The following is a 20,613-nucleotide window of genomic DNA, read 5'->3' on the forward strand; positions in this document are numbered from 1 at the left end:
CCACAGATGCAGCAGGTGGTTTCAGATCAGGCCGCAGTGCAAGTCCACAGGGTCTCTCATGACATCACAAAAACACAATTGTTAAGGGGAAGAAGTGACATGATCTTTCCATACCAGATGTAGGAGTAAAGAACACTTAAATTACTCATTTTCCATAAGAAGTAATGAAATACTGTAGAAACAAACTATTGCCTTTACAGTGTCTTCACAGGATTAGATGACATCCCACCGGCTGTACAGCTTTTTTTTGCAGCTTCCTGGCAAAGGCTTGGCAGTGATACAAACACACCGATTTCAAGATCATCGCTCTAAATATGTAAAATGAAACTGAATCGTAGTCTTAGGAAGCTCCAAGTGAATACAGAATAAGGTATGTTTGAAATAAACAGCAACATAAGCGTATATTCCTATTAAAGTGAAATTCCTAAGATTTGTCATCCGCCCTCACAGATTGGTTGAAATGTAACAATAAATCAAAGTGTCAAGTACTCTTGATAATATCGTTGGTATATGACTAAAATGAATGTAGGCCTACTAAAACGCTTAGCCTAATATGGCTATGATATGTTATTTATATGTAACTTTACGTTAACTAATATTATTGAATAACAAGATAATGTTAGCTCACCTTCTAATTATGTTACGCATTATTAACGTTGAGTTCTAGGAGTAATGCAGATACACAATAATTAACCCTTAAGTAAACAAACTAAGGTATTTTAACGATGCAACGGCAAGATTTTAAACATGATTTCCTTATTGAACTCAGGGTCAGAACGTATCCTTTGTTATGTCTATGGTTATGTTAGCGATGGCTAGCTATCGAGAAAGGAAATGGCTACATAGATGGCTATGTCACGTTTCGCTTTTTAAACCGATCAACAGACAAGGCAGGGAGACATTGTGTAGACATGGTGTACAACACATAATGTTAACCATAATTAACTAAGAAGACTAACAACTATTGTTGCCCGTTGTTGTTAACTATAGATAGCTAACCATCGTTAGCTTGTCGCACAAAGGAAACTGCTTCAGAACAACGTTGACGCTAGCTACAGTACCTATCGCTAGCCGTTTACTCGCCAGCTGGAAAGCCAGGTTTGTTTACATTGAAGGCCCTTTCTTCCTGGCAGTAATAAAAAAAACTTAGAATCTGGTTATTTCCGAAACCTAAAAGGAAATGAGTAAATAGTAAAGTATGCTATTTACTAATGTTTCTTTGGTTTGGTTATAAAGATAATAAACAGACCAACGTACCACTGTGCGCTGCCAGCCGCCGACCTCTTCCTCGCGTCTTTACGCAGTCACGACAGCCGACAATAAAGAAAAAGGTAATTTTCCCTCACAGATCACAAATTAATCTGTGGCGTTTAACCCTGGATTCTGGAGTCGACTGTCAGTAAATTACGAGCGCTACCTAATTGACATGATCTATTTGGCCTCTGGTCAGGGATTAAAGCCTGCTTCCTGATGGAAACTGTGTCGCTTCCGGGTATTTTGCGATTCTGATGTGGTGTCTACGCACCGAATGGTGACAGCATCCGTATGTGTATAACCAAGTAGGCGTTGTAGGCCTACTGTACGTATGGTTGACGTTAAAGGAATCATGCACAGTTTAATTTACAACAGTTAATATTGCACTACTGGTGTCATTAAATAAAACCTTAAAACCCACTGCGTCTAAAATGGAGACAATGGTCATGACTGCCTCCCTAACGGTAGTGTTCCTGAATTATTTGTATGTGCCGAAATAAAGATACTAAAAGGCAAACATCAACAGCTGGTGTTTTCAAAATTATGATGTCTTTGAAAATCATTCATGGAATGTATTTATGCAATTGCCTATTTTACTCTCGTATTCCAAGCACAGCATCCAGAGGAGCTCTTTAGTGATCTTAAGATTTGATGAAAGAAAATGACAATAACAAACTAGAATGCGTTTCGTGAACGAACTGCGAGAGTGTGCTTGCTCTGTGACAGAGAGAACAAGTGATGAATTAACATGTATTTACATCTGCTCAATCAGTGTAGTGGGGCCTTCTTCCAATATATTTTAGCAAGCAACCAAGCTCAACCATTATATTTTGGCTCCACTGACGTTAAGACATATGAGGGTATCTCAGAGTTTCGTTATACTGACTTACTGAGCTAAGTAAGCAACACTTTTACTGTATAGATAGAGAGCACGTGTATCACATTGGTTTATAGTCTGTCAAATTAGTTCTAGTTATTGGTGTTTGTTGGCATAAAAAGTTAGTCTTCTCTTATAAGCCTAGGTAGTACATCTGATTAGAGCTAGCAACCATGAATTGCAGATTAAGGGGTCCCCTATCTCAGTGTTCATTTTAGCAGCTATTTTTAGATTCAGTCTTAAGACAAAAATGCATATTAGTTTAAGTCACATTTAGTCATAGTTATCCTTTTTAGTTTCAGTCTAGTTTTCGAAAACTCATTACAATTTAGTCTAGTTTTAGGCACATTTAAAATTCCATATTATAGCCACATTAAACTCCTTCCCTTCCCAGGCCCAGGGACCTCCTGTGTTGTGTCTACTGCATAGTAGTCTAGCTTGCAGTACTTAAATTGTGGATGCAATTAGTCTCCAAGATACAGATCAGCTTAATTCCAATTAAATCAATGTAAATCATAATTTAAGGCAATACTTGATTAACAGAATTGTCATTCAAATATATGAGAATATCACGTCTAGATTAAATCAACCACATATCCTCCATATGAAATGCTGTGAAAGCTAACATTAGCTAGCTAAACGTTTACCGAGGCTAACGTGAAGCTTCAATCAAAAATTATTAGCTAGCTTTCCAAGCTAGCTGACACAACCTAAACACTCGACTGCCCCTTTGAAGTCAACTTAACGTTGGCTAATATATTCTAATAACTAGTTATCATTGACAGTTACAAGCTAATTTACCAAACTCCTTTCTGTCCTAAATTGAGCAGTTGCTGGTGTGAGCTACAATATGGGAGCTAGCAAAGCCATTTCTAGCTCTACTTCACAATACTGCTGCCTAGTGTAATAAGTTAACGTAAAACATAAATGTTTATAAAGTATCAGACATAAACAGGATACAACACACCAGTTACCAATTGATATTATGTGTTTATATATACCGAAAATGTCAGTAAATCCAGATGATGATTATGCTGCTGCTGCTGTTGGTCCCGTCGAAAACCCTGGAGTCGCGACCCTGTCACTTGTTTCCATGTGAAATCAATGGAATGCTTCACTTTTTGGCACCGTATTGACAACTGTCTGTCACTCGCACACTGTGCTTGTAAATTATTTTTCAAGTTTGCACGTACCTATTTATGCGAGTGAAATACTCGCACTGTAGAGGTGTCTCTTAATATTCCTACAGTTAAATGGAGAGCGACTGATAGAGCGGTGACGTCACAATGGCTCAACCTTCCCCATGTTAGTCAATGAGAGAAAAAGGGGATGAAAAAGGGGAATAAAAAAGGAGTGGCAAAGAGTATCGCCACGAAAAGTCATAGCAACCTGCACCGGATCGGGCCGGACGTTTTGGTGTTTGAATGGCGTCTCTATCTCAAACGAGCGAGGAGTAGTTAGCTGCAAGAAAAACGGGGAGAATAAATAAAGAAAACTTGACGATAACAATACTGTGCTTCCCTTCGGGCAAGCACACTAATAAACTAAAATCAGGTGGCATAAGCATGCAGGCCTACTCTTAACAATCAAATGTAATCCTTCATAAATTACATACATAAATACAGGGCGCTCTTGGGTGTAAACTACTACTACTAATAATGCTACTGCAAACTACTACTATTACCTCTACCACTATAATAATAATAATATTAACGCACTTTTCATTCAAAAGAATGCCTACATATTAGAAACTAACTATAATAATACAATACTATCAAAAAATTAGTTAACATAAGCATAATAGAAAACTTAGTGGTGCTAGATTTAACACAAGGCCAGAAATGTCTTCCTGAATAAAAAAGTCCAGCTTTAAAGGAGTCCAGCGTCAAAAACAAGGTATTTTTTTTATAGAAAATAAGATGAGAAACATAGAAATTTAAATATTGATAATAAAATGTGATGGTTAAAACACGTATTTTTTGTATTCTCCCAATATTTTTTATTCTTGAAATGTGGAGGTGCTTCTGGCTGGGTGGGTGCCTCAGCGGTGCAGATGGGATTTTTTAACTGGGGGGGACGCTAACATTTTTTAAACGTTATTTACTGATGATTGTCGCCTTATGTAGGGAGAGTGGTGGGGACGGATCAGGGTCACTATGAATCTGACATGTCCCCCCCGTCCCCAGTGCTATCTGCACCCCTGGGGTGCCTTAGGCCCTCTAGAACATCTCTAGGACTCTCTAGGTCAGGTATTATAAAGACATAAGAAGCAGCTATACCTGTACACCAGCTATAAAGGGATCACTTAGGTACAAGGTCCATTTGCATGCAACAAAGAAACATTACTAGTAGTAACAAAGGGTAACAGAGGAATTGCTCAGCAAATGATGATAAAAAATACTCACCTTTTGTGTCTGTGGGGATTGAGCAGAGGGACAGAAAGTTCCACCAAGTCAAGCTTGTGTTTTAACAAGCTTTATTAATAGGATTGGATTGGATTGGCTTGGATTTTCATTGGCCAACTAAAACTAGGGTAATTGAAGGTCAGTCCATGTGTGAGCCACCTCTAGTGTTTTTGTCTGTACCTTCATCGGTCCACTAATTTGTAACTCTGTCACAACGCGACAGTTCATTTAAATTTCACAACAAACAATTGAAATGCAAGTATAATACGGTTGAGAAATGGGGTCTGCTTCAATGGTGTGCAAATATCAAAAACGAATTGACATTCTAAAGAAAGTGTCACAATAGAAAATTCAACTAATCCGTGTAATTCATTTGATTTCTGCCATTGTAATAAGTCACCACAACAAATGGCCTGATCCATGATCAAAGCTAAATTAAAGCTGGATACTCGGTGGCTTCAAAATGAAAACAAAAACATTATGATTTAATTATAAAATTATAAATTCCCTTTTCCACATGTTTACCCAGAATGGGCTATTTGAACCTAAGAAAACGAACCTATAGTCTCCATACTGCCATTCTGAGACCTGGGATCGTGGTTTTCAGGGGAAATAATCCGCACTGTGATCGTGGTGTGGAGTAATAACAGGAAGCTAGCTGAAACAGCCTCCCAGGAGTAAGGTCCTCAGCGATAGAGGTAACATGTGAGTAGACCTAAGTGGGGACAGGTGTCCAGTGATTGAGGAATCGGAACAGTCCTACTTCACCCCTGATCATGGTGTGTGTCTTATGGGAAGATTTGGGACGCTTGTGTGAAGTTGTTGTGGTCAATTGTGAAGCTGATAACCCCAGAGCAATTGCATTGCAACATGGTATGTTTCCGTGCCTTATGTGACAGTTGGTGATGTGTGACAGTGGTGATGTGTGACAGTTGGTGATGTGTGACACTAGTGATGTGTGACAGTTGGTAATGTGTGACAGTGGTGATGTGTGACAGTTGGTGATGTGTGACAGTGGTGATGTGTGACAGTTGGTGATATGTGACACTGGTGATGTGTGACAGTTGGTGATGTGTGACACTAGTGATGTGTGACAGTTGGTAATGTGTGACAGTGGTGATGTGAAACACTAGTGATGTGTGACAGTTGGTGATGTGTGACACTGGTGATGTGTGACAGTTGGTGATGTGTGACAGTTGGTGATGTGTGACAGTTGGTGATGTGTGACATTGGTGATGTGTGACAGTTGGTGATGTGTGACACTAGTGATGTGTGACAGTTGGTAATGTGTGACAGTGGTGATGTGTGACAGTTGGTGATGTGTGACAGTTGGTGATGTGTGACAGTGGTGATGTGTGACAGTTGGTGATGTGTGACACTGGTGATGTGTGACAGTTGGTGATAATGTGTGACAGTTGGTGATGTGTGACAGTTGGTAATGTGTGACAGTGGTGATGTGTGACAGTTGGTGATATGTGGCACTGGTGATGTGTGACAGTTGGTGATGTGTGACAGTTGGTGATGTGTGACAGTTGGTGATGTGTGACAGTGGTGATGTGTGACAGTTGGTGATGTGTGACAGTTGGTGATGTGGAACACTAGTGATGTGTGACAGTTGGTGATGTGTGACACTGGTGATGTGTGACAGTTGGTGATGTGTGACAGTTGGTGATGTGTGACATTGGTGATGTGTGCCAGTTGGTGATGTGTGATAGGCCTGCATACGTGGTTTATAGGTGATGGATCCTGCAAGCCCAAAACAGTAAGAAATGACACTACAAATGTGTACACAGATTGGCAATGCTTTAGCAAACTCAGGCATATACAACCTGCTGGACGCACCCGTTTGAATGAGTGGTGAAAATGATATTTCTACAGTATGTTTTTTAAATATTGGCATTATGCTAGTACGCAAAGTATTGTATTGTTGATTTATTTAGCTTATGTGTTTCATGCCTTTTTTGTTACATCATAAACCGGCTGTACTATGATTATCTTCCTTGACTAATTTGAAAACAGGGACATTATGGGTTGGATTTTGTGGTTTTGTTGTCCCTGATAATTTGTAATGTTTTTATAACAAAAAAGGGACTTTCGTGATTAAACAACATTTTCATTTCTTGAAGGAAATACCAGTCCCACAATACAAGACTCCCTAATGACAACATTAAGGCAGAACATCACCACCAGGGGGTACCTTGAACAAATGTATGCAATGCTGATGGGATGCAATCAACCTGATGGCATCAAACGGCAGTTTAGGGTTGAACACATTAGGGTTGACACATACACATACACATACACATACACATACACATACACATACACACATACACATACACACACACACACACACACACACACACACACACACACACACACACACACCATCACTGCCAAGGGCTGATTTATCCATCTGGCAAATATATCACGTTCCCTTTATTGAGAGAATGGCTCAATATGCCTAAATATTTCTGTATTAGCAAGGAAGCAGCGGCAAACCTGTGTTAAGGGTTAATAAAATAAATATATCTCGGATATCCTCAAAGTAAACACATATTCTGGTGTCACCATCCTGCCCAGGATCTTCTGATCCTGGTTCATCTGTTCCCTTTGTCCTGCCATGATGGGTGTTTCATGTTTGTTGTTTTGCCCTGAATTGTGTTTTTTTCCGTGTGCTTGCTTCCTAGGTTGGCCATGTGCTCCTTTGTTTACTTCCTGTCCTACATGTGCTTTCGTTGTCCCTTTTGTCTTTGTTCACGCCCCTCACGTTAATGCCTAGTGTGTCTCGTTGTTGCACACATGTGCCTTGTTTTTTTAAACTGCTCTTTTACAAGAGTACTACAACAGTCTTTTCTTCCCTGTGTTTTCCCCGTGCATTTCTACTCTAAGCTGTACTGAAGCCATCTATTTCTGCACTTCTTTTTGTCAAATCAAATGGTTTAAACGTAAGTAATGTATAACGGTGCATGCGTTTTGTAATCCCATGAAGTAGACTTCCAATAGACTGTCCACAAGGGTGCAGGCTAAACTAAAATGCCAGGTGAAGCGAATTTTACTTTCACTTTTTGGTCACGAAAGCGAAACCACTCACCACAAATAGTACAGAACACGGCCGCACTCGAATGGTAAAGGGCGAAGTTAGCAACTGCAATGGTAAGGCTTGTTGTGATCCCGAATTGTTTTGTTTCTCATTACGAATTCGATGCATACATTCGGTTATTTCAAATCAAAATTGTGATTTGGACGGTGTCTAGTTCGGTTTGTTAGCACCTCATAACCAGCGGTATAGAAGCTCGGTGGCCACATGTACCACCTTAAGTAGCGCTAGCTTTCTTTAGTTTCATTTTGAGTTGGCTGTTGCCTTGAAAAGCGCAGAACATTCTTTAGATAATGAATGCTGATCATTATGTATACTACTTGGAAAGATATTCACAGATTCGAAGTTCCCGGCTCAATAAGCCATATAATAAGCGAATATACAATCTAATTTTCAGTTTCAAAACCGGCTCTTCTCTCAGCTGAACGCCGTTCTGAAGGGCAGCACCGAAAAGAGATAGGCTACTACAAAATATCCAATAACTTTAGAAAGTGTGTTTCACCAAACATACTTCACGCATCAGGGATCTCCTGTTGAGTGAACTCTTCGTTTGGGCAAAATGCTTATGCATTGGGTGATTTATTGATTGAGTGGGGAACATTTTTAAATAACTTCACTCGAGTACAGTGCAGTCACCAAAATAACCGGCTTATGATGGTTCTGGATTTGTTATTATGTTCACGTCAACGATACAATGTATAATACCACCCCCACTTAATGATTTACGCTGAGTTTTCTTTATGAGTGAGTCATTTGTTTTACAACCGGCTTTACTTTTGGGTGGGCCCGTCTGAACTTTGTGCACGGTGCACTGCTTGATTACTCCCCCATCCTTCTGAGGGTGCCAAGTTCCACTCTGTTACACATTCTGTCTGAAAGTTTCTCTCTGTCTTTTTCTCTTTCTCTCTCTCTCTCTCTCTCTCTCTGTCTCTCGCCCTCTCTCTGTCTCTCTCTCTATATATAAATATATATACTGTATATTAGTTATTATTATCATTATTATGTCCTGGCATGTTGTCCGTGCAAATCCAAACCGAGGTTGCACAGTAGTTGCACAGTGCGTGCCTTTGCTGACAACAGCCAACTGATTATTGCAGTTGAACTGGGCAGGACTCAACCTGGACCAGTTACAATTTGGGAAGCGAGGAATCTGTCGCCTGCCTGCCATACATTTAAAGTGCCCTTACATTCACTCATTCAGCACAGCCATTTAAACTGCCCTTACATTCGCTCATTCTGCCATACATTTAAACTGCTCTTACATTCGCTCATTCTTCCATAGATTTAAACTGCCCTTACATTTACTCATTACGCACATACTCTAATCCTTAGTGACTTCCGGTATATCAGTTGGGTTACAGGAACTTTAGTTTAGCTAAAGGAACTCTAACTGAACTACAGAAACACGGTACTGTGGCTAACATGATGTCAGGTCTGCATGTCACATGATGTCAGGTCTGCACTGATGAGCTATATGGCCACATGATGTCAGGTCTGCACTGATGAGCTATAGGGCCACATGATGTCAGGTCTGCACTGATGAGCTATAGGGCCACATGATGTCAGGTCTGCACTGATGAGCTATAGGGCCACATGATGTCAGGTCTGCACTGATGAGCTATATGGCCACATGATGTCAGGTCTGCACTGATGAGCTATAGGGCCACATGATGTCAGGTCTGCACTGATGAGCTATAGGGCCACATGATGTCAGGTCTGCACTGATGAGCTATAGGGCCACATGATGTCAGGTCTGCACTGATGAGCTATAGGGCCACATGATGTCAGGTCTGCACTGATGAGCTATAGGGCCACATGATGTCAGGTCTGCACTGATGAGCTATAGGGCCACATGATGTCAGGTCTGCACTGATGAGCTATATGGCCACATGATGTCAGGTCTGCACTGATGAGCTATAGGGCCACATGATGTCAGGTCTGCACTGATGAGCTATAGGGCCACATGATGTCAGGTCTGCACTGATGAGCTATAGGGCCACATGATGTCAGGTCTGCACTGATGAGCTATAGGGCCACATGATGTCAGGTCTGCACTGATGAGCTATAGGGCCACATGATGTCAGGTCTGCACTGATGAGCTATAGGGCCACATGATGTCAGGTCTGCACTGATGAGCTATAGGGCCACATGATGTCAGGTCTGCACTGATGAGCTATAGGGCCACATGATGTCAGGTCTGCACTGATGAGCTATAGGGCCACATGATGTCAGGTCTGCACTGATGAGCTATAGGGCCACATGATGTCAGGTCTGTACTGGTGAGCTATAGGGCCACATGATGTCAGGTCTGCACTGATGAGCTATAGGGTCACATGATGTCAGGTCTGCACTGGTGAGCTATAGGGCCACATGATGTCAGGTCTGCACTGATGAGCTATAGGGCCACATGATGTCAGGTCTGCACTGATGAGCTATAGGGCCACATGATGTCAGGTCTGCACTGATGAGCTATATGGCCACATGATGTCAGGTCTGCACTGATGAGCTATATGGCCACATGATGTCAGGTCTGCACTGATGAGCTATAGGGCCACATGATGTCAGGTCTGCACTGATGAGCTATAGGGCCACATGATGTCAGGTCTGCACTGATGAGCTATAGGGCCACATGATGTCAGGTCTGCACTGATGAGCTATAGGGCCACATGATGTCAGGTCTGCACTGATGAGCTATAGGGCCACATGATGTCAGGTCTGCACTGATGAGCTATAGGGCCACATGATGTCAGGTCTGCACTGATGAGCTATAGGGCCACATGATGTCAGGTCTGCACTGATGAGCTATAGGGCCACATGATGTCAGGTCTGCACTGATGAGCTATAGGGCCACATGATGTCAGGTCTGCACTGATGAGCTATAGGGCCACATGATGTCAGGTCTGCACTGATGAGCTATAGGGCCACATGATGTCAGGTCTGCACTGATGAGCTATAGGGCCACATGATGTCAGGTCTGCACTGATGAGCTATAGGGCCACATGATGTCAGGTCTGCACTGATGAGCTATAGGGCCACATGATGTCAGGTCTGCACTGATGAGCTATAGGGCCACATGATGTCAGGTCTGCACTGATGAGCTATAGGGCCACATGATGTCAGGTCTGCACTGGTGAGCTATAGGGCCACATGATGTCAGGTCTGCACTGGTGAGCTATAGGGCCACATGATGTCAGGTCTGCACTGGTGAGCTATAGGGCCACATGATGTCAGGTCTGCACTGGTGAGCTATAGGGTCACATGATGTCAGGTCTGCACTGATGATGGCCTGTGTTTTGGGTGCAGAGTTGGCAGAAGGACACACCGCTGTGTGGGAGAGTCTCCAAGACAGGAGAGACCATCTACTCATGCAGGTCAGGAGGCAACATGGACGCAGGACTGTGCTCATGCACACACACACACACACACACACACACACACAGAGACCACACACATACTCTAGACTTATGTGCATACTCTATACTTATGTGCATACTTACCACACACATACTCTATACTTATGTGCATGAGGTCCCATATTTGTCCCTCCCGCACTTCATAGGTCGATTGATGTGTGTGTGTGTGTGTTTGTGTGTGTGTGTGTGTGGTTCTATTAATTATATTGTGTGTGGTACTGCAGCATCCTGCTGTTGAACATTTCTTGTACCCAGTCATGATCCCACCACCCACCACCCGTGGCTGTGTGTCTTCACAGGGAGTGTGTTTTGGACCCCACATGTGTGCTGTGTGAAGACTGTTTCCAGAACAGCACACACAGAGATCATGACTACAAGGTGTGTTTCCATTGGATGATACCTCGTAGTTCTGCTCTTCTTTAGCTCATGTTCTGTTTGGATAAACTTGTATTTTTTACACCACCTATACAAACATGAAAGAACACCACAGAATGCTGCACTTCCTGTAAAACATGTAAGAACATCACAGTGTGGTGCAGAATGTAAAACATTTAGGCATATTACAGTGTGGGAAGATTTACATAATGTAAAACATGTAAGAGCATCACAGTGTAGGGGGATTTACAGAATCACAGTGGGGGGGGGGGGGGGGGGGGATTTACAGAACATCTGCCACCTATTTACTGCACAAGAATGAATTCAATTTCACATTTGCCACATGTCTGTGCTTGCTCCCTCTCTGTCTCAGAAACGTGTGTCAGGAGGTGGCACTGCCTGTAGCTGCGGGGATGTGGGGGGGTGGAGAAGCGCCCCCTACTGTTCCAAACACGCCCCTGCCAGCTCTGATCACACTCGCTGGGGGAAGCAGGAGGTGAGTTGGGCTTTTGCTGTTGGTGCTGTGTCTGTATCTGTGGGAATGGGGGCAGTAGTGCCCCCTAGCTGCTGGGCGTTGCCGGAGGTCAATTGGGCTTTTTAATTCAATTAAATTAATTTTTATTTATACAGCGCCATAACAATACAATTGCCTCTAGGCTCTTTTTACACCTGGGTACTGTTTGGGGACGCTCGCTATGCGGTTTAGCGAGCTAAATTCCAGACAAAAAAAAGACAACACCGCTTTATCGAGTTCGGCGAAGCAACTTTTTATTAATAACCATGGTAACCAATCGCTTAGCACTAACCTGTTCCAGGGCAGGCTAACCAAAGTTTAGCTGGCTAAACTTGCCACACCCACGCCAAAAGGAGGGATCCCATTGACAAGGAGTCATATTATAGTTTGATTAGCGTAGGAAAAGTTCTTTGCGATCGCCAAGAAGATCCATTTTTCCATCATGATGAGTTCTTGTATGAGCGCTACCGATCCACCCGACAAGGAATAATTAATTTAGAAGACCTTCTCGAGTCATTTATTGCATAGCCTAGACCACCCTAGAACATTGAATGTCTTCACTTTCTTGCAAGTCGTAGCCTTCATTTCTGCAATGTCGGCGATGCGGAGAACAAAGCACTCATAATTATATGACAGTGGTAGCCTATTAATACAGTTGAGACATTGGTACTGTTGATAAACCCGAAATATTTCATGCTCAGCCTGAGACGTGATTTTTAGTTTGCACATGAATTCTAACGTTTTCTTTGATCCCAGGAAATTTGAGCACATAACCCATCTCCATTATGGAGATATTGGCGAAAGTTGTTTAAGATCTTGATTTAATGTCCCTTCTACAATCACAATGTTATTAACCATACGTCATCAACAAATGCAACTTAGCCTACATCATTGCAAACGTATAGTTTTGCAAACGTGTCTAGTTTTTCTGCAGTAGTTAATAAAGTCTACCTCAGTCTACTTCACAGCATATCATTTTTGTAGAAAAGGTGGATGCATGATAAGAAGAGAGAAATACACACAATATATTTTCATTGCTTCAATTTATTGAATTTCTTATTATACATTCACATTTAGGCATTTCGCAGACGGTTTTATTCAAAGCTATTTACAAGGAGATGTTAAACTACAATTACTAGAGAAGCGAAGGGGTTCGAACTAGCGATCTGTAGGATCCAATCCATGAGCTCTAACCGCTGCACCAGTGTCACATATCAAACTTTTGGAAAAGATATCACAGCTTAAAGCTTATAATGCTGTCACAGACGCGGCAGTGTTGAATTTTGACATGATTATGGTCTTGAATTCTTCATAACGCGTTCATGGTCATATCCTGCCTAAGCGGAGAAAAAAATGAGTCTTTTTCTTTGAGTTTGGACTTTTGTTCGTGAAAAAAAAAATCATGGTTTTGGTGATCGACCTATCCTGCCTTTTGAAGCAGGACGTGCACGCGCAATTTTTAGCCTGGGACAATTTAACCTGAGGATTTTTTATCTTAGCGCACGTTAAACCTGCAAATGGCACAGCACTACATCACACTGAACCTGAAATATAATTAGCCAAGAGTAGTTGGAGTTTCCATGTTCATTTTCAGTGTTGAAATCATGTGTAGAGGCGTTCCCTTTATGTCAACTGCCTGATGTAGTAGAACAATAACTAATAACAAACACTCTCATCTGCACAGGACCCTCTGCGTAGACACTCCGAAACATCACTTAATGGAGGTAAGCTATAGTAAGGGTCGTGAGGCAGAAGGGGAGGGGAAACAACAAGTGGTGAATGTGCCTTCATGGGGTAAATGTACAAAGCGTACGTGTGGTAGATGTACATTATATGTGTGTGTGTGTGTGTGTGTGTGTGTGTGTGTGTGTGTGTGTGTGTGTGTGTGTGTGTGTGTGTGTGTGTGTGTGATTCCAGGTACTGTTGCCATGCAGGCCCCGGTGTGTCTGATTGATAATGGGACAGACGGGCGCTTGCGTGTACAGCAGGGGGCGCTAAAGATCCTGGAGCAGATCCAGCAGCCGGTGGTGGTGGTGGCTGTGGTGGGGCTCTACCGCACGGGGAAGTCCTACCTCATGAACCGGCTGGCTGGGACACAAACAGGTTTAAGTGTTGTAGTTTTTGTGTAAAGATTCCCTAATGCTTCTTCGGAAACTATCAAAGTACCTGGATCTTGTCATGGTAGTTGTAACCGTGGTGATTGTTACCGTGGTGATTGTGATCCTCTCAGGCTTCGCTTTGGGCAGCACCATCGAGTCCAAGACCAAGGGCATCTGGATGTGGTGTGTGCCTCACCCCAATAAAGCAGGTGGGCATGGATCACTCACACACACACAAACACACACACACAAACACACACACACACACACACACACACACACACACATACACACACACACACACACACACACATACACACACACACACACATATACACACACACACACACAGACACACACACACACTCACACACAGACACACACACACACACACACACACACACACACACACACACACACACACACAAACGTGCGTGTGTGTGTGTGTGTGTGTGTTTATCCATTCACAGACACACTGTTATGTTCTTCCTTTCATCAGGTCACACCCTGGTGCTGCTGGACACTGAGGGGCTGGGAGACGTGGAGAAGGTGAGGGCTGTGTGATGCAAAGTCTGGAGCAAAATATTATTAAGAGTCCACCTTAATCATTTTCTACAATAATGATATGCTATGGTGTACTAATAACACTGTCATATAATTATGAGTACTTTGTTCTCCGCATCGCCGTCACTACAAAAATGCACCACTCGCAAAAAGTTTGACTGTGGTGTTTGAAATAAATGGCTCGAGAAGGTCTTGTAAATGAATTATTCCTTGTCGGCTGAATCGGTAGCGCTCATACAATAACTAATCATTGATGGAATAATGGATCTTGGTGATCGCAAAGAACTCTCTACCTACGCTAATCAAACTATCTAATATGACTCCTTGGTCAATGGGATCCCTCCTTTTGCCGGGGGTGTGGCAAGCTTATCCAGCTTAACTTAGGTTTGCCTGCCCAGGAGCAGGTTAGTGCTAATTGATATGTTACTATGGTGATTTATCGAAACTTCACCGAACCAAAAAGAAGGGCGTTTTTTATTTTAGCCTGGAATCTAGCTCGCTAAATCGCTTAGCGAGCTACGCCGAATAGGGCCCTGGTGTAGTTCTGTGTGTCAAGGTCAATGTCAACAGACATCAAACCTTTTCTCCCAACAATCCATTTCTGTGGTTTCCAGGGCGATGAGAAACATGACACCTGGATCTTCTGTCTGGCTGTTCTCCTCAGCAGCACTCTGGTCTACAACAGCTTGGGCACCATCGACAACATTGCCCTGGAAAAACTGCAGTATCCTTTCACTCACATACAGATACAGACACACACACACACACACACACACACACACACACACACACACACACACACACACACACACACACACACACACACACACAGATACTCACACAGAAAAACTTCATGTTGTGCCAATGAGTAACAGAACGTCTACAAAATATCGCTCAATCAGATAAACATTTCCTGAACAGCTCCCCCTAAAGGTTTGTGGCTGAACTGACGGAGCACATCAAGGTGAAGTCCAGTGGGCATGACAGGAAGACAGAGCTGATGCTGGTGTTCCCCTCCTTCGTGTGGACGGTCAGAGACTTCACTCTGGAGCTGGAGCTGAAGGGCAAACCCATCACTGCCGATGAGTACCTGGAGAACGCCCTGAAGCTGAAACCAGGTGAGAGACACACGCACACACACATTCAAACACAAACACACACACTACCCTGTCACTCTCTCCTCATGATTCATGATAATTGGTTAATGTGTCTCCAGTTGAAAAAGGCTCCCCCCCTGAAGTTCTAAAGCACAATAAGTTGAGGCAGAACCTGAGGGACTTCTTTGCTGTGCGGCGCTGCTTCGTGATGGATCGTCCAGCCAGCAGCAAAAACATGAAACGCATGGAGCAGCTGAAGGACTCTGACCTTGACTCCAGCTTTGTGGAGCAGGCAAAGGCCTTCTGCCGCTACATCCACCACAGCGCCCAGGTCAAGGCCATGAGGGGAGGCCGGGGGCTGAACGGCAGGAGTGAGTAGCACCTGTCACTACATGATGCCTGATTCCAGCAGCCTTTGGGCTCAAAGGCAGAATTTGAGAGCATCATTCCTGATTGCACATATACCACAGGAGTTAATGTAGATAGAGCTGCCACAAGGGACCAGTAGTCAGTAGAGATGCTGGTCTGGTCTAAAAAACAGTGGAAGGAAGAGATGCTGGTCTGGGCAGAAGACCAGTAGACAGTAGGGATGCTGATCTGGGCAGAGGACCAGTAGACAGTAGGGATGCTGATCTGGGCAGAGGACCAGTAGACAGTAGGGATGCTGGTCTGGGCAGAAGACCAGTAGACAGTAGGGATGCTGGTCTAAGCAGAGGACCAGTAGTCAGTAGGGATGCTGATCTGAGCAGAGGACCAGTAGTCAGTAGTGATGCTGATCTGAGCACAGGACCAGTAGTCAGTATACAATTGATAAATGTTCTAGTGGATGTATTTCGCTGGTCTGAAGCTGAATAAATGGTCTGTAATGGCCTCTCTGTTGACCTGCTGGTCTGTAATGTCATCTCTGTTGACCTGCTGGTCTGTAATGTCATCTCTGTTGTCCTGCTGGTCTGTAATGGCCTCTGTTGACCTGCTGGTCTGTAATGGCCTCTCTGTTGTCCTGCTGGTCTGTAATGGCCTCTGTTGACCTGCTGGTCTGTAATGGCCTCTCTGTTGTCCTAATGGTCTGTAATGGCATCTCTGATGACCTGCTGGTCTGTAATGGCATCTCCGTTTGTCCTGCGGTGCTGGGCAGCCTGGCAGAGACGTATGTGGAGGCGATCCGCAGTGGGAAGGTGCCGTGTCTGGAGAGCGCTGTGGAGTCGCTGGCGGCGATCCAGAACGGCCGGGCCATCACAGAGGCTCTGAAGTCCTACCGGGCGGAGATGGAGCGCAAAGTGAAGTTCCCCACAGAGACTCAGGAGGCGCTGTCTATGATTCACACTGCTGCAGAGAAACGGGCCATCAGCATTTTCATCAATGAATCATTCAATGACCAGGACCACAAACACCAGCAGCAGCTTGTGGTACCATCAGTTTCAGATATAAACACACTCACATCACACACACACACACACACACAAAAGTTAAATGTTTTATATTCTGACATAGAAAAAGGAGATGAAAAGAGCCATGCATTTATTTTTATTTATTTTTTGCAAATCTGTCCCCGTTTCGGGATGAATATTTACAAAGGTCAAATAATCCCAAAACAAATAAACAGCGTATGCTGTTTGGATCTGAAAAATATCTAAATTAGGAATTGTGTTTATGACTTTAATGCCCTGGATCATTCTTGTCCCTCTTTCCACAGACAGACATGGCGAAAGAGTATGGGGAGTTGTGTAAGAAGAATGTCAAAGTGTCTCGTAAGGTGTGCTGGTCAGTCATCTCTAAGGCGTTTGCCTCTCTGGACAACGGCTCCTACATGAGGTCTGGGGGCTATGAAGACTTCCGCTATGCACTCAACAGAGGAGCTCAACTCTACAGATCAGAGAAACGCAAGGGAGTCATGGTGAGTTCCACTGGGTGTGTTAGTGAGTGTGTGTGGTGTGTGTGTGTGTGTTAAGATCACAGAAACGCAAGGGAGTCATGGTGAGTTCGACTGTGTGTGTTTAGTGCGTGTGTGTTGCAAGAAAGGAACAGAGCGCTTCAGATTATCATGGCAACAAAGGAGTCATAGTTGTTACTAGTTTTATTGTGTGTGTGTGTGTGTGTGTGTGTGTGTGTGTGTGTGTGTGTGTGTGTGTGTGTGTTTTGTTGTTGTTGGCAGAGTGAGGAGGTCCTGACAGAGTATCTGGAGGAGAAGAATGTAGTTGGGAAGAGCATCCGTGCTGCTGACCGCTCTCTAACTGAAGCCCAAAAGAAGATGGAAGGTGAGGGGAACAGACAGGATGTGAATGTTTCCCCGGGCTGGGTTGAACCTACTGAAGTCACATATTTCTCTGTCTCTGTCTCTGTCTCTCTCTCTCTCTCTCTCTCTCAGAGAACAAGATAAGGCGGGAGGAAGCAGAGCAGCAGCAGAAACTTCTGGAACAGCGTACCAAGCTCCAGCAGCAAGCCATGTGTGACCTGCAGAGGAGCAATAAGGAGAACATCAGGCAGTTGGAGGTGAAGATGGAGAGGGAAAGAGTGAGAGCCCAGGCAGAGCTGGAGCGGGTTGTAACCGCTAAACTCAAGGTAGGTCTGAGGGAATGCTAATCATAGCTACATTGAAGGTAACTGGGAACCACATTTGAGAGAATGCTAACAGCTAAACTGAAGATAACTCAAACAAAAGGGCAGGCCAATGCTAATAATAGCTACATTGAAGGTAGCTCAGCCATGGGAACAGATTTGGGGGAATAATATCAGCTAAACTCAATGTGATCAAGCCAAATGAGCTCAGTTAATGATGACATCTAAAACATTTATCCAAAGAACACATCTGAGAAAATACTTGTGTGATTCCAATTGGAGGTGTGTTGTACATAGTGTTGTATGTCTTAAAGGCACAGTGTGTAGTTTTTAGTGGCATTTATTGGTAGAAATGGAATATAGTATTCTTAATTATGTTTTCATTGGTGAGTAATTATCTGTAACTACGAATTGTTGTGTTTTTGTTAGTTTAGAATAAGCCCTTTTTATTTCCATTCCAGTTCCAAGGAGTCCGCCATGTTTGTACAGTAGCCCAAAGGGGGTAGACCATAACATTGGCTCGAGATGGGGCTTTTCATGTTTTTATCGCATTTGATGGCCACTGTAAGACTTGCCCAGGGAAGGCTATTTAGCTTGATGCAATTCATCAACCTAAACACTAGATCCTGTTTAAGTGTGTGGTGTTTGAGAGCGGTGTGTTATGTTTTGAGACGTGTGTTTGGTTTGAAACGTTTTCCATCGTGTGTGTGTGTGTGTGTGTTGTTTCAGGAGCAGCGGGACCTACTGGAATGTGGCTTTCAGAGGCGTGCTGAGGACATGGAGGAGGACATCAGGAAGCTCCAGAGGGATCAGAAGAAAGCGCAGGAGAAGAAGGAGAGCCCGTCCTTCTTGGGAAAGGTGGGAAGAACAATCGCTGGCTGGTTTGGCTTCTAGCACTGGGCCAGAGGAAAGCTGGTCCTGGCTGGAGAAGATTATCTTGATTATAAGGAAAGGCAGGTAGTAAAAGTTATAACCAGAGATGAGTTAGATGGGTAAAGATGCATAACCAGAGATGAGTTAGATGGGTAAAGGCTCATAACCAGAGATGAGTTAGATGGGTAAAGATGCATAACCAGAGATGAGTTAGATGGGTAAAGGGTCATAACCAGAGATGAGTTAGATGGGTAAAGATGCATAACCAGAGATGAGTTAGATGGGTAAAGATGCATAACCAGAGATGAGTTAGATGGGTAAAGATGCATAACCAGAGATGAGTTAGATGGGTAAAGAGCTTTTTCTTGCCCAGGCTGCAGTGATTACGGAGGGATTACAAACGTAAAGGCTCTGGTATAAGGGGCCATATTACCCATAATTCAAACTTTACCTCTTATAGTACACTCCTGTATAGTATTGTAATATGTTTTTGACATTTAGTATTTCATTTCCCATACCTATTACCTCTTTCTAAGTGTTGAGGTTGTATTATTTATTCTTATTTCACACGTTTACTTGCAACAACTTTAGTCAAACTAATCGTGTTGTCCATAGCCACTTGCTAGTTAGCTCATGTTAGCAGACATTAGCCATGTTGAATGTTGAATAAGTTCACTGAAAATCCTCACAAAAACAAATATTTCCACTGGACGCATACATTGACTGTTATCAGTGTTAAATATTACATCATGAAATAAAGCATCCCTCCGTTAATAATATGGGTGTTATTAATATTTTTATTTTAATGTAGACATCATTGGTTGATTACATATCTCTTATATCTAAATACCAGTTACACATTCTGTAATTGTGCCTTAACTGTAAAAATGATTTAAAAATAAATAAATGTACTCCCTCATGTAGGTTTCCTCCAGTTTTATTCTAACTTTCTCCGCACTTCTCCATGAAAGTGTTCAGCATTGACACAGGCCTCCAACAGCTCCTGGATTAAATTGATGACATCAGAATACTTCTTTTCAACTCTGCTTTTTTTTGCCAGTGTCACATGTCATCTGCAATGGTGCCGATGTTTTCCAGTTGATTAAGTAGGAGAGTTCCTGGAAAAGGATCTTGACTCATGGATCATGACTTCTTCGTGTAATCAGGAACTTTGGCCGTGTGAATGTGTATCTGATCCCCATTCTTGTGGACCTCGTTGAATGCGTGTCAGCTTGTTACTGTGTCTGGGTACTTTATGTACTTGAAGTCGGTTGATGGGGGAGTTGGCAATTTCAGTGAGTGTCCGTTATCTTAGAAAAGTCAGGAGCTATAGGACAATTTGACACATCATACTTCTTATGAATGGAAAGACCCTTTACAGGATGATGGCAAAGAGACACCCCTTACACTCAGAGGGCATATAACTGAAATGTGACAATGGCTGACTAGAAGATTCTTAGGTGAAGCTGTATCCCTTGCTGAATCA

At 43.1% G+C, this 20,613-nt stretch overlaps 2 protein-coding genes across 2 annotated transcripts in view; one reads left to right on the forward strand and one right to left on the reverse strand.

Annotated features, from left to right (window-relative positions):
* Nucleotides 1-1,462, reverse strand: part of LOC308374320 (sushi domain-containing protein 6-like) — a 9,463-nt gene extending 8,001 nt beyond the window's left edge. The window contains exon 1 of the mRNA XM_080850079.1: nt 1,258-1,462. The gene's annotated coding sequence lies outside the window, so the exon portion shown is untranslated. The remainder of the gene's footprint in view (nt 1-1,257) is intronic.
* A 6,199-nt stretch (nt 1,463-7,661) lies between these two features.
* Nucleotides 7,662-19,148, forward strand: LOC308374513 (guanylate-binding protein 3-like; the record flags this gene model as incomplete). Its single annotated transcript, XM_080850294.1, has 16 exons — nt 7,662-7,676; nt 10,940-11,007; nt 11,349-11,427; nt 11,798-11,920; nt 13,623-13,662; nt 13,856-14,041; nt 14,169-14,246; nt 14,537-14,586; nt 15,216-15,325; nt 15,535-15,719; nt 15,818-16,073; nt 16,834-17,104; nt 17,392-17,592; nt 17,851-17,953; nt 18,064-18,257; nt 18,984-19,148. The coding sequence occupies 16 exons, from the start codon at nt 7,662-7,664 to the stop codon at nt 19,146-19,148; spliced, it is 2,124 nt and encodes a 707-aa protein (XP_080706420.1).
* Nucleotides 19,149-20,613: the final 1,465 nt, after the last annotated feature.

The sequence above is a fragment of the Sprattus sprattus genome, assembly GCF_963457725.1.
Source record: "Sprattus sprattus genome assembly, chromosome: 13".
Lineage (NCBI taxonomy): Eukaryota > Metazoa > Chordata > Actinopteri > Clupeiformes > Clupeidae > Sprattus > Sprattus sprattus.